This window comes from Urocitellus parryii, chromosome Y, assembly GCF_045843805.1.
Source record: "Urocitellus parryii isolate mUroPar1 chromosome Y, mUroPar1.hap1, whole genome shotgun sequence".
Classification (NCBI taxonomy): domain Eukaryota; kingdom Metazoa; phylum Chordata; class Mammalia; order Rodentia; family Sciuridae; genus Urocitellus; species Urocitellus parryii.
This window is the reverse complement of record NC_135548.1, coordinates 27915493-27929646: the sequence shown is the minus strand read 5'-3', so window position 1 is coordinate 27929646 and position 14154 is coordinate 27915493. Positions and strand designations below refer to the sequence as shown.

General features: G+C 35.7%; 1 protein-coding gene across 1 annotated transcript in view; it reads right to left on the bottom strand.

Moving 5' to 3' along the window:
* The window catches only part of LOC144250993 (kelch-like protein 1), a 380194-nt gene that overhangs the window by 34028 nt on the left and 332012 nt on the right, over positions 1-14154 (bottom strand). The window contains exon 8 of the mRNA XM_077794136.1: positions 9764-9926. Within this exon, the coding sequence (XP_077650262.1) occupies positions 9764-9926 (163 nt within the window). The remainder of the gene's footprint in view (positions 1-9763; positions 9927-14154) is intronic.

Sequence of the window (14154 nt, the reverse complement as noted above, 5' to 3'; positions counted from 1 at the left end):
TAACATCTCTGAAACTATGAGCCACCAAATAAACTTTTTCTCCTCTAAAATTGTTTTTGTCATTTGATTGTTCACAGCAGTGAAAACACTGACTAAAACACTTATTCTCTGAGCAAAAATACATTCATTATAACCCAAAATATTTAAGAAAATGTACATTTGGTGGTATAGAATTCTTAAGATGACATAAGTTACAGTTAATTGAAAAAAAATAAGAATAAAGTAGATAGTAAGGAGATGAGTTCAAGATTGTGTAGAGAAACTTAAGAGAAAATTTTTGCCTACATTAGAAATAATAAATATTGTAAACAAATTTATGCTGCTTGAACTACAATGTTGAAGAAAAACAATCCCAGGTTAAGTGGAAAAGAAAGAAAATATTTCAAAACAAAAGACACTTAGGGTAAAGAAATCAGTGTTCAAACCCTCTACCAATATACATGCATACTGTTAGTCAGCTTTCCTTTATTGTGAGCTCATACCTAATAATTGGTGGGAGTGGGAGTGGGAGCAGGAGAAGGATCAGGAGGAAGGGGCAGGGGACAAGAAGAAATCCCCAAGGGAATGTCCTCAAGGTCCCACTCCCTCTATTCTTCTACAGTTTCTACCACTTCCTAATAATCTTCAGCTCCGAGTCCCTCCATACATGAATCCATCAATGAGGTCAATTACTTCCTCAAATTCCCACATCTGAACATTGCTGCACAGTGAAGCAAATCTTCAACACATGAAACTTTGGGAACATTCCTGATCCAAATCATAATACATATTAAATATAATGTATATGTTTATATATGTATTCATGTGCATGTGTGTGTGTGTGTGTGTGTGTGTGTGTGTCTATGTGTATAACAAACCAAAGAGTTGAAAATAATAGGAAAGTAATTAACAAGTCACAGTAGACAGAAACTTCCTTGAGCAGAAGAAAGACACGGTTAAGAATCCATTGTTAAGAAGGACAAGATTGAGATTATTAAAGTGGATCTTTAAGAATTAACTTTCAAAAATGAAAAGTAGTCATCTGATTATACCATGGACTATACTTTTAATTTTGAGATAGATGTGACAATTTTTTTACCTTGTTGTCTTTCTGATTCCACACCCTCTTTGTTATTCCCAGCTTTTGAGTGGGGGCTTTGCTTCCTGATTTGTTGTTAGAATTTGATAATACAGGGTGATAGAGAGACTAAAAGTCTAGGAAAGAGAAACAGTTTTGCTCCATTTTGTTTGCTTCAGGTTCCTGTGAGTGTCGACTCACCCATTCTTCACTCCAACAAGTCTCTTGTTTAACATTAGTTTCATTTAGTTTGCAACAGAATTAATCTCATTGAGACAACTCAGTGTCATTAACATCAGCAAACTGGGACCCTCTCCTGAGCACTCTGGGTCCCAGACAAGGGGGCCCTCTACCATGCTGAGGCATTGACTCCAGATAATAATGACCCAGTCTCAAATGTCTTGAGTTTGTGTTACATCTGGCCCTTCCTCCAAATTCTAAATCTTAATGATTTCAATGTCTTCTTTCAGTTCCCCAGTCTAGGGGAACACTGTGATATAGTATTCTCTTCTAGATCTTTAAGTTGACCTAATTTTTATTTATATTTAACAAATCTTCACATTACATTATCATTGTTTAGCCTAACTGATAAGAGATCTGATTTCTGTCTTTTAATGAAACATTTAACAACATAGATATCAATGAGAATCAAGGTGTGAGTTGTGAAAACATGTATAAATGATAAAAGAACACTGGATTTAAACATTACCCCATCACCAAAAGACAAAGAAACAAAAAACAGGCTCTGTAGCACACATAACTGCTGGGTCAGTTTGACATGGCTAAGGAACAAAGCAGGAGGCAACCCACCAATCTGGCACCAACAGAACCACCTGTGAATCAGTGGGGTCTTCTGACCAATCCCGATCTCAGCAAGCTCCCCCGACCAACCTCAGTAGGACAAGGGACTCTAAAAATCTCCCTTTCCTGTCCCAAGCCCTCCCTTCCTGCCCTAAACCCAATAAAAATTCTAATCTGGCTGAGCCCAGTAGCAATTCACCTGACCCACCCTTTTGGTCTGGAGGGTCTCCTCCCTGGGAGCAAATCTCAATAATCCTTGTTCAGCAACCTTTTAATCTGCCTCCTTTTGGTCACTGGTGCCTGACCTTACAATAACTGTAATTACATCAATTTAGAAGGCCAAGACAGAAAGATGGTGAGTTCAACCAGCCTTGGCAATTTAGTGAGCCCCCTTCTCAAAATAAAAAATAAAAAATGGCTGGAAATTTGGCTCAGAAAATAATAGCAGAAAGAATAATAATAAAATGAGTTCATCAATTCAGAAAGAATTAATATCCAGAATATATGAGGAACTCCACAAACCAACCCCCCCCACCACCTCCAAAAAAAGAACATAGGAAAAAGACTGTAGCATACAGTTCTGAAAAAAAAAAGTATGTAATGGATAATATATATATACTAAAGATGTTCAGTTTCATATATTCGAGAATATGGATTGTTTGGTTGTTTGTTATTTTGGCCTGGTTCTTTTTGCAGAAAGCAGCTTTTCTCGGCACAGTCCTTGTTACTGACATCTCTTAATTCCTGGAGTCTCCATTCAGGCTCAGCTTCACCTTCACAGCTTAATGCATCACACTTTCAGGGGCAGCCCACAGGGATTCTGACCCTGCTACACTCCCTAATTGGCTTTTTTAAAATCTCGGTGGATGCACTCATGACCCCTTAACTCCAGAATCCTGCATTCCAGCAGAACCTGCATAACTTTGATAATGGCAAGGGCTACTGCCAGTTTGCTTAGTAGAAGGGCCTTCTGGGATCATGGCTGCAACAGCTCCTGAGTGCCTGGGAAACTAAGAATGGAGAAACAACTTGCTAGGTATCCCTGGGCAGACAGGATGTCCCCAGAATCTTTTCTCAAAGAAATTTTACCTTCAGCTTCTTGAACTTTCAGTGGGTATGGTCTTGGCAAATTCCTGAAAATGCCCTCAAGCCATCTTTCCTACAGTCTCTGTACAAAATACTTCAGTGACTGTGACTGTAATCTCTTCAACAACGGGGCCTTTCCTGGGTTCCAGTTTTACATGCATTTTTATGGCCAAAGTTCAAGTTTTAAAATCCTTTAGCTCTGCTTTCTGATTCTGATTCTCACAATAAACTTTTGAGTAAAGCTGTCAGCAAGATCCTTCCACTGACTGAATGCTGAGATGCCTTGAAATTTCCTCTGCCAGACTGGTTTGTCCCTCACCTTTAAATTTGTCCTCACACAAAGTCTCAGGACATGGGCAAAACTTTAAAAAAGTTCATTGCCAGAATGTAATACAAATAACCTCTAGTAAATTCCTAATAGAATCCTTATTTCCTGCTGAAACCTCATGAGCACTGTCTTCACCATCAGCATTCTAAATCTTCTGAGCTTCCACTAGAATTGCACATTAAGCTCTACTTATAAAATTATAAGGCATCTCCAGCCTGTATCTTTAAACTCTCTGAGCTCCTCCCACAAACACACTCCAAAGACTTCTGCACCTTGTGGTCAAATTAGTCATAGAAACAACCCTTTACTTGGTCCCAATTTCTGTGTTAATTAGCTTTGTCTTGCTGTGACCAAAACATCTGACAAGAATGATTCAAGGGAGGAAGAGTCTATTTTGGCTTATTTTGGCTTTGGTTTCAGAGGTGTAGTCAATGGTGGGCTGAATCCATTACACCAGGTAAGGCAGATCATCATGGCAGAGAGTGTGGCAAAAGAAGGTAGCTCAGGTCATGGTGGCCAGGAAGAAGAGAGAAATATAGAAAATGGGGCAGAAGGAAATATTAACCCATTTAAGGAACACCCTAGTAACCCACCTCCTCTAGCCATACCTCGCCTGCCTACAGTTACCCTGGGGTAAGTCCGGTTCAAATTAGGATGGCCTGATCAAGTTACAGCTCTCACAATCCAGTTATTTCACCTCTGAACATTTCTGCATTAATATAAGAGCCTTGGGGGATATCTCATATCCATATCATAACAACCATAAAGACTAAAATTTCAGTTATAGGTCTTCACCCAGCTCAATTGTATAGATATGCGAGGACATATGCAAGGATATTCAGCATTCTTATTAGTAAGAAGTAGAAAGTAATAAAATATTCAGCTATATCCAGTAGTTGAGTATAGAAAAATGAATAAATAAAATTTTGGGATACTAATAAAAAAGAATAAACTACAAAGACCATTATTAGTATTATCTTTTATTAAGTTTTGAATTTTTAGACATAATGAATAGAACTATGGCAAGTAGAAATTAATGATAAAGAAAACAAATAAAGCATGTATAGCTTCTGTATATGCTCAATGTTGATTAAAAACAAAAATAAAACCAAATAATGACATTGACAAAAAGCTAATACAAGATTAAATTAGCAATAAGGCTAATGCATACAAATTAAAAATTCAGGAGTATAATAACAATATAAAAGGATATACATGAATTGATAATTATTACTGGTTATTAAATAAGAAACATTGTATAACTGCTATCTGTAAACCTTAGAATCTCAGTAAAAAAAAAATTAAAGGAAATGAATTTTAAAATGTACACAAAATTTCCACCATAATTTCTTTCTGCTGCTCAATAAACTATACTTCTTCAGTCGTCATATCTGGCCCTGGTGCTCTGGAGGCAACTGCTGGGCCTGCTGCTGCTGGGCGGGCTCCAGGCTGGCAGTGCTCCTGGGGCACCTCTTGGACTACATTGGCAAGAGCTGGGACGTGGACCCCTGACTCAGATTGCCATGGCTGCTATTTGTTCCCTTACTATCTCCAGCTGTCCCCCAGGTCACCTTCCCACATTGGTACCTGTGTCCAGAGTATGAATACAGGTTCCTGTGAATGAGGAGTCTGGTTCCAGAGTTTGGCATGTGCACTCTCCTGTCAGGGTGATGTCCTCCCCAGCAGTTATTTCAGCTCATGAAGGGGCAGATAAAAAGAGTCAGGTTGTGATGACACACTTCTACTTGAGAACAAGTCCTTTAGAGCAGAAGCTGGTGAGGTACCTGGAGAGTACCTTAGAAAAGTCTCTTCAAGTGAAGTTTCTGTTCAACCTCAAGGTCTGCATTCTCCTGGATTTCACCTGGGGCTCAAGAGGAAGAACAACTCTGTACAATGCTGTTCCAGCTTTTGCATTTCTAGAGCAAGTCCATGTCTTCCTCTTCTATGCATGGAAACTCTATGGGCTTCTCTGGCTCCTTGTCAATGAGCTCTTTAACAAGATCATTGGCCTCCAGTACATCAAGGCATACCTCTTGATAGATAAAACTGCCATTTTCAGTGATGGCAGTGACTCCTACTTCTCCAGGACCTCTACATGTTCTTGTATGATGAAGCAGAAATTAGTGACTTCCTCACAGATCTAGTGGACATGAAGGGGGTTGATTCCCTGCAGCTGCAGGGGGATAAAATTATCACTGTTACAGAGAAGTTACAGCAGCAGTTTCACCAGGAGCAAGAGCAGCTCTATTTGCAATTAAGTGTGGTATCCTCACCACTATTTAGCCACTGTGTTAGCAGGTGAAGCTGTGGGTGAAGATGGTGACTTGGCTGATAAAGATCTTCTTGTGAGGACATCAGAAATAGTGTTGATGAAGATGACAGGCCTGATGGGTATCAGCTCCTTCAGCCACACTTGAACAATGTCTCTAGTGTGGTTGTTCCTGTGAGCTCTTGCAGGGACAGCATGGCCAAGGGTCAGGGAAGCCCTGGCAAAGCAACTGGTTTGTTGTGTTGCCATAAGGGAAGAAGCCTGCAGGGAGTGGCTTGACCTTGTACCTATCCCTTACTAGGAGACCAGTGCCCCTCAGAACCCTATAGAGTTCAGGCCAGGTGCTCAGGGGCTAGACTAGGAGGCATAAACAGAGGACTTGGCAGGCAATCACATGCGTCTTGTGACTGACCCCTGCATCTCTTTCTGCACTGAGGAGCAGCTCTGCACTAACTTGGATTCCATGTGTTTAAATTTGTGGTGTGTTTTTTCTGAGCTTCCTCTGTCAGCATTCTTAATTCCAATGGCAAGAAATCAAAACTCCAGGTGAAAATTATAAAGTTCTCTGACTGCCTCACAAAGAAAAACATAATTCTTCATACATAATGTTTCATACTGTTATGCAGATCAAATATTAAAATTGATTATTTAATTATTATCAATTATTAAACACTCCCACTCACATCTTGTGCAGGTGGTGGAAATGGGTTCCCCTCAGTGGAATGGGCTGGCTGACAAATGAAAGCTATGAAAAATAGAATGATGAAAAAACCAAAGGACACAGACAAGAGTTTCAAAAGCACGGACAGGATGGGCAAGCCAATAAGATAGATCAAGCTTCTATACACTGGCAAAATGGGTCTGTGCCTGCTTTATTTATATAGGAAAACATCAAAGGCCTTCCATAGAATGTTCTTCACTAAAAAAGGTTAAAGGTGGGCTGTCCAGTTTCCAATGGGTTATGCCTATCTCCGGAGCTACTATGATGGATCTTCCTAGTAGAGATAAAGCTCATGCGCATTGGGCAATGTATTGCTGTGGGAGAGCCACGGATAGTTCACAATGCCAAACCTAAATCTCCCTGGCTACCATACCAAGAGAAGACCCACATGTAATTCCTGGATGGCTTCCTGCAATATACAGTAAGATATTGCCTTTAACATCACATAGCATATGCATCTTAAATGATAAATGACATCACAGACTATATCCATTAAAAATGTTTGATAATTAGAAAACATAGACAAGGACACCTGGTATAACAACTATGTATGATACTACTCTAAAAAGAAAAGTAATACAACAAAAACAAATATAAATATTAAAAAATCAGAGATAATGTTTTACTAGTTTACTGTATATTTATCTTCCTAGAAAACATTATTATAAATTAAAAAACAGAATTAACATCTTCATTTAGTAAAATGACTATTATATGCATTATGTAACTTCAATTTTGTAATTATTAATACACAAGTATATAAACAAATATGTAATACACAAGTATTCAAATATATAAATCAATGTGAATAACCTCAGAAAGAATAAACAATGCCAAATTCAAAACCACTAAAATACATAAAGTGTGATTTTGAAAGATAAAATTATGGCCATGTTCTCAGATGAAAACATTGCAAATACAAAGCATCTATAATTTCCTCAAATTAATGTGTAAATATTTCTTCACAGGCAAAAATCCAATAGATTCCTTTGGGATGTGGCTTTTGAAGTATAAGAAGTTTATCTAAATTCAAATGAAATTATATAGAAGATGACCAACCAATAGAAAATAGGAAAAACAATAAATATAAAAAGTGTATCCTACCTTTGAATTAAACAGAATGTAAAATGTAACATAAATGTGCACGCATGTGTATGTACACATAGAGTGCTAATTCACTTTTTATTCCTAAAATAATATGACACTAGAATATAATTTAAGTCTAAAGTAAACCTGAATGAAGCTTTCCTTAACAAACTATGAATAAAAATATAACTTGCTATAAACACATTAACATTGAATTTGTATGTCAATAATGTGTAGAAGGTAGAAGAGAGAGGAAGTCAGCAAGATGGTGAAACAGACTTCCCATCATTCTTCTCCTCACAGGAACATCAAGGAAAATAACTTCACGAAGAGTTTAAAAACCTAGGTAAGAGATTATAACACCCAAATATAGCACAGAAATAAGAAGTCATATCAAAAATGTAGAGAACAGATTTACATTGTCTATGCCCCGATCCCCCAAACCCTAGGCAGTATCACATGAAGAGAGATACCCCTTAGAGGAGGAAGAAGGAAAGTGGAGATTGAACTTTGCCCCAGACACCAACAGGGGGCCTTCCCAAAGAAATCCCAGAGCCAGGCCAGCTTCCACTGACCCAGACTTCAGGCCACTACTCATGTACTGAGTCTTGATGCCTGAATTTGTGTCAGATTGGATTCCAAAGCTCCAGGAGGCCTGCCAGGTGCATACAGTCTTCAGGTCTGTCATAACACCAGACCAACCCCAGAGATTATAGAAACGTGGACTTTTTATCATTTCATAAGATATTTGGAGGCTATATTGCCAAAATTTGTTGGCAATATAGCCAACAAATTTTAAATATGTATTTCCTTTGGTCCAGTGAGTCTATTTCTAAGTATCATAGGATATAATTTTGGGGCCCAGAAATATATGTACAAATATGTTCAAGTTTATCTCTGCTTGCAATTCTGAAAAATTAGAAATGCAGATATTTAAGTATGAAATTATTTAATAAAAATTATTACAGACTAGCTACTTTTAGTTTAATTAATTTCTTTACAAAGAATAGTCTGCTTCATATCCATACAATGCTTATTTACAATTTATGTGAGAGAAGCAGTTTTTTTTTTTTATTTTTGAACAATGTACCATAATAGTAGCTGTATTTTACACACAGTCCCATATATTTTAAAAAGTATTTAAATTTTTAAAGACTTTAAGTAACTAAATTTGATAGAGGAATTCATTTAATATGCAGTCAGTAGATACAGCTAATGTTTATTATACCCAAGCATAATGAATAAGGCAGACAAAAATCTCAATACTATTAAATATATATGTTAGTAAAAAGAAACAGAGCAATAGCTTAAGTTATTTTAACAACAATGAGAAAACAGTTTGGAATATTCCACAGTGTTCTCATTTAGGTAGGATTAGTTGTAATAATTCTCCATGTGTACATTTTTGATGAAATCTAAACAATGAGAAAGATCCAGGTACATCAGTATTGATGTGAACAGCATCTCAGCAAGGAAATAAGCAAATTCAGAGTCCCTGAATTGGGTTAGGCCTTGGCATATTTGAGTCACAGTTAATAGGGTAATCTGATGGAAGTGTAGTGAACAAAATAGAGTAGACAGGGGTAACATCCAGTAGGTCCTCTTAGGTAAAGATTTGCATGGTATTATAATTGCAAAGGTATGTACTTAACAAAGAACTCACTTATTGTTACCATGTGTACAAGGATTTCTCTAGAAGCCTTAGCCAATAGACTGTAGGAGAAAGGTGTAAAGAGACCTCGTTGAAAGATTTTGCAATTGTCCAAGTAGGTGGTGCCATTGACTTTGCCTAGGACCACAGTTCTAACAGGGGTGAAAGGATCTGGAATTTATCAGACAAATGATATTAGGCAATGTACTAAGACATTTTTGCTTGTCATATTTGGTGATGCTGCTAGTCTCTAGAGGGTTAAAGTCCAGGATGAGTCTAGTCTTCAATGCACAGGACAAAACTCTACCTTCAACAAATTATTTTCTGGTACAAAATATCAACAGTGTTGATGTTGAGGATTCTAGGCTTAAATTCTCACTTAGGTAATACTAATGGAGTTGCTTTAAAAGTAGACAGAAAGTTATAATTATGCAAAGAAGTATATTTTGAAAATAAATATTTAGAAGACTTTTGAAGGGTAGTTTTTACCTATTTTTTTCCAGGAAGGTTCTAAATAGTCTCATAAAATATATTTGACACTTCTCTAACCGGAAATTAAAGTAAAACATTTTTGGTTCTCGCTTATATGGAGAGAGCATGGTCTTTATTTGTCAATTATCTAAGCAGACTAAACCTTAAAACATCAACAATTTAAAGTATTTAATTTTTTTTTTTGCTGAATCAGTTTACTAATAGTTGTTTTAAAAATAAATTTTCATTTATTTTTTTTTCCCAATAAGAAAATTAAAGAAAAATCTACTCACTTGCCATTCAATGATGCTACACCAACTGTGCTCCGAGCAATTGACATGCTGGCTACAAATGTCCACTGCTGACTCTGCGGATCCCACCTTTCCACTGTATTCAGATAGCTCCAGCCATCATGGCCCCCCACAGCATAAATAGGGCCTTCAAGCACCGTTACCCCTGAAGCATGGGAGAAATGCATATTTACTGGTAATCAACAATATCACACTATACACTTAAAAATCTGTTAATATGCATGTGTTTTTCTGACAATATAATGAAAATTAAAACGAAAGACATTGAATGGACTTCTTTCACAGGGTAATTTTAAAAGTCAAATTAATAGTACAAAACTATGATCTCATTCATCATAGACTGCTGTTGATAAGAAACACTTGCAATATGGTAGAAACTATCCACTATTCATCTAATTATTCTATAAAAGTGAAAGCAAATTCAAACCAAAAATAAATATTATGACCTATAAGCTTTATAAAAGAAAAAAAGATTCCTTTATAACTATATGAAGAAAAATAATCTGAAAATCAGAGATGGTATCTTGTGTCTCTACTTATAAGGAATATTTCGACATTGCAACTGAATGTTCTCTTATTTTCAGCAAGGTAATGTGAAAACAATGTAATATTATCAATTTGTATTTCATGCTGGTATTCTCTATGTGTTGGCTTACAATAACTTCATAGTAAACTTATTTGTAACTTAAAAAATATGACTTCCATCATATTATTAGCCAAAATCACTAACACAAGCAATCAAAATAAACAAAGTCATTGTGAGTCATCAATGGGAGAATGTAATACAGCTCCATTCACTGATTTTCCAGTAAGTTTACTTCTTCATAAATAACTATTTAAACATTATGTTAATATTAACTGGAGTGGTGATGGATCTATTAAATCTGTATATTCATCGTCTCACAATTTTTAAGCATATGGCACATCAAGTGGTAGATCTTAAATATAGACAATAATTTCATTCATATTAAAGATACTTTAAAGCAGAAAACTATAGTGGAAATTAGAAATTTATAATTGAAGTCATAAAAATAAACAAATATTGAAATGCTTGGAATATTAAAAATTTATCTATAGAACCACTCAGAAAGCCATGTTTATAACCATATGAGATTTTAGAACACAGTGAAGCTTATCCCATATTACATACACATGGTTTCTGTTCCATTTAAAACATCATTTCACTCAAGGTTAAATAATACAAATAAACTTTCCAACATTTCTGACTTTCATGAAGCTTTTGCCCACTGTGAGACACAGGTCAACACTGAACCTCTCAGAATGCTGTTTTCATTATGTTCTAGAAACACTTTCTATTGTTTTAAATTTCAAGTATACTCTACATGAGTATTAACTTAAATCACCATGTTTTATATTAAGCTTTCAAGTACTTACAAATGAAAGTTTTTACCTTTGACCATTCTCTCTCCTTTTGTCATAAAACCAGTATCTGGTAATTGGTACTCCATTCTCTGTTTTAAGTTCAACTTTAGATTCCACTTGTGAGATTGTGCAGTATTTGTCTTACAATAAGTTCTTTCACCTTGCATAATGTCATCAAGGTCAAACTGGGTTATGATATATGATGGAATTCCTACTTTATGGCAAATTATTTAAGACCATGTTTTATCCATTCATCTTTCAGGAGATATGACATTATTTCCCTACTTCACTCCCAGGAGCATTGCTGCAGTGAACAAGAGTGCAGCTTTTGAGTTAGTGATTTTATTTCCTTAAGCCCAGAGGTGGATTTGTTGTATTATATGGTAGTTGAATTTTTGGGAGGAGGGCACTTGACCACCGAGCCACATCCGCAGCCCTATTTTTTTATTTTACTTAGAGACAGGGTCTCACTACATGAGTTGCTTAGTGCCTCGCTTTTGCCAAGGTTGGCTTTGAACTCACAAGTCCTCCTGCTTCAGCCTCCTGAGCTGCTGGGATTACAGGCATGTGCCTGGCCTGATAGTTGTATTCTAATTTTATGAGAAACCACCTTACCTTATATAACTATACCAATATCAGTTCCCAGAAACAGTGTAGAAATGTTCTTTTTCCTCTATCATCTAAGCTATTGTATCTTTTGATGTTTTTCTGAACTGTCCTTAAGTGATTTGTATTTCCCTAATGTTCACTGATTTGGAGTGTCTTTTCACATACCCACAAGCCAGTTGTCTTGTCTCTGGGAAAATACCCATTGAGTTTTTTTGTTAAGTTTAAAATTGGGATATTTTGGTTTTTGCTACAAAATTACTTAAGTATTCAAGATATCAACCCATTATCTCATTTGTAAACATGGTTTACAAATATTTTCTCCCATTGAATATGTTGCCTTTTTATTTATGGTTTTTTTTGCTTTGGTTTGTGAAATCTCTTGTAGTTCTAGTTGTTTGTTTTTGATGCCTCTGCTTTTTCTTGTTAACTCCAAATTTCACTGCCAAGGTAAATATCAGGATGCTTTTCTTCTACATTTTCTTCTAGATGTTTTATGGTTTCACATCCTTACTTTTATTTTTTTAATGGTCCAGTTCTGTTTTTTTTTTTTTTTTTGCTCATGTATATATAAACAGTTTTCTCAATACTAAAAAAAAATTAACTGGAGTGATCTTGATTTTCTATAGATAAAATTATGGTGACGATTTCACAAAAAGATAAAATTCATGCCTGTTAAGAGCCCTGAGATGTTTGTAATTTTGCCCTACATCCGCACTGAGTGGATTACCACAGCTTTATACATATTGATTGATAAGAAGACATGACTCCTGTGTCAAAGAGGAAAGGCCGTTTAATTTTCTTAGCAACAGCAGTAGTCAAAGTATCACAGATTTCGGAAGTTTTGTTTTTATTTTTATCTATTCCCCTTCAATTCCCACAGGATGACCAAATAAGGTAAGTAAAGTGGATTTTAATGTTTCCTTCTGCCAAATGAACTTTAGACAGTTTCTTCCTACCTCTAGAGCATTGAGAAAATTATCCTGTATTCCTTTGAGATGTAAATCCTCCTAAAATCCTCCTGCAGATTTGTTACTCTCTTAGACTGTCTTTCTCAAGGACCTCTGAAATGCCCTTAGCACTGAAGATAGTAGCTATATTATCTCCGGGTCTCTCCGGGTGGGGATGAGCCTAACTTCATTAGCACTTTGCTCAAAATTATAGAACTACCTACCAATGTGAAAATAGGAGAAAAGTTTGCTTTTCTTTTGTAAGGCCAATTAGTAAACAGATTTCCTAATATCCTGCTCTCCTTACCTCAGCTTTTAAAACATACCATTTGTGCTTTTAAAGCTCAGTTGAGCCTCAGTTCTCGCCTTTTTTCTGTATTGCAATAACCTACTTAAGTTTGCTTAGTACAATTTTTGCTTTGAGAAGTGTCAACTGAAGTCCATATGTGCAGAAGTTTGAATTACAGGACAGGACACTAATTCATAATGGCCAATAAACATATATTTCCATTGTTCTGGAAAGAGACATCATCTTTATGCTTTTCAGCTAAACTGCTTTTTACTTTGGTGAAAAGAACTTTATTTGTTTTCCTTATTATAATAACATCCTTTTAAATATAGCCCAGAAAAAAAAAGCAGTCAGTGACTTGACTTCGGAAATGTGCATAAATATGAGAGACCCTAGGGAGAATTGTCTCCCAATACTGGTATGAAAACAAAATGATATTTATTTATTTATTTATTCATTCATTTAACCATTATTATTGAATGACTATTTTGTGTCAGGAATTGATGTTGGTACTAAAGACACAATGATGAAGAAAGCAGACAAAGTTCTGGCCCTCAGTGGGCTCTACAATTAGTCAATGAGTATTTAAATGAAATGGAATAAGTGTATGATTCACAAGTAAGCCTGCTTCATACATATTACACAACTATAATATAATAAAAAAAGTACCTAACTAGAATAATAAATGCTATTGTATGTAAATTTAACTTATGAATCCTGTTTTAAATACACTAGTAAATATGTATACATATATAGGTCTAGAGCTCTTGATTGGTCATAGTAATCTAAAGTTTATGCCTTTTGACTTTAGATCTTGTTCTTCCATAGGTCACAGTAAGAAAGAGAATGGATGAGAAAATGTGAAGGCTGAGGCTATACACATAGATGTGGACAAAACTACATGGGCTTTTAGAGAAGTATATGTAGTTATTTACATGTATCAATAATAATTACATTTATTGAGATTGAAGATTAAATAATAATGAAGTTTTAAAAGTGATGCCAGAATCAATTTTTTATTGAGTATAGAATAAATGTACATTAGCATTTGAATAGTTTGTATTCTTCAGATTAGAACACACTAAAGATATGATATTTATCAGAAAGGGCCACATCTTTAGCATGGTCTAATAAAGCTAACAAAT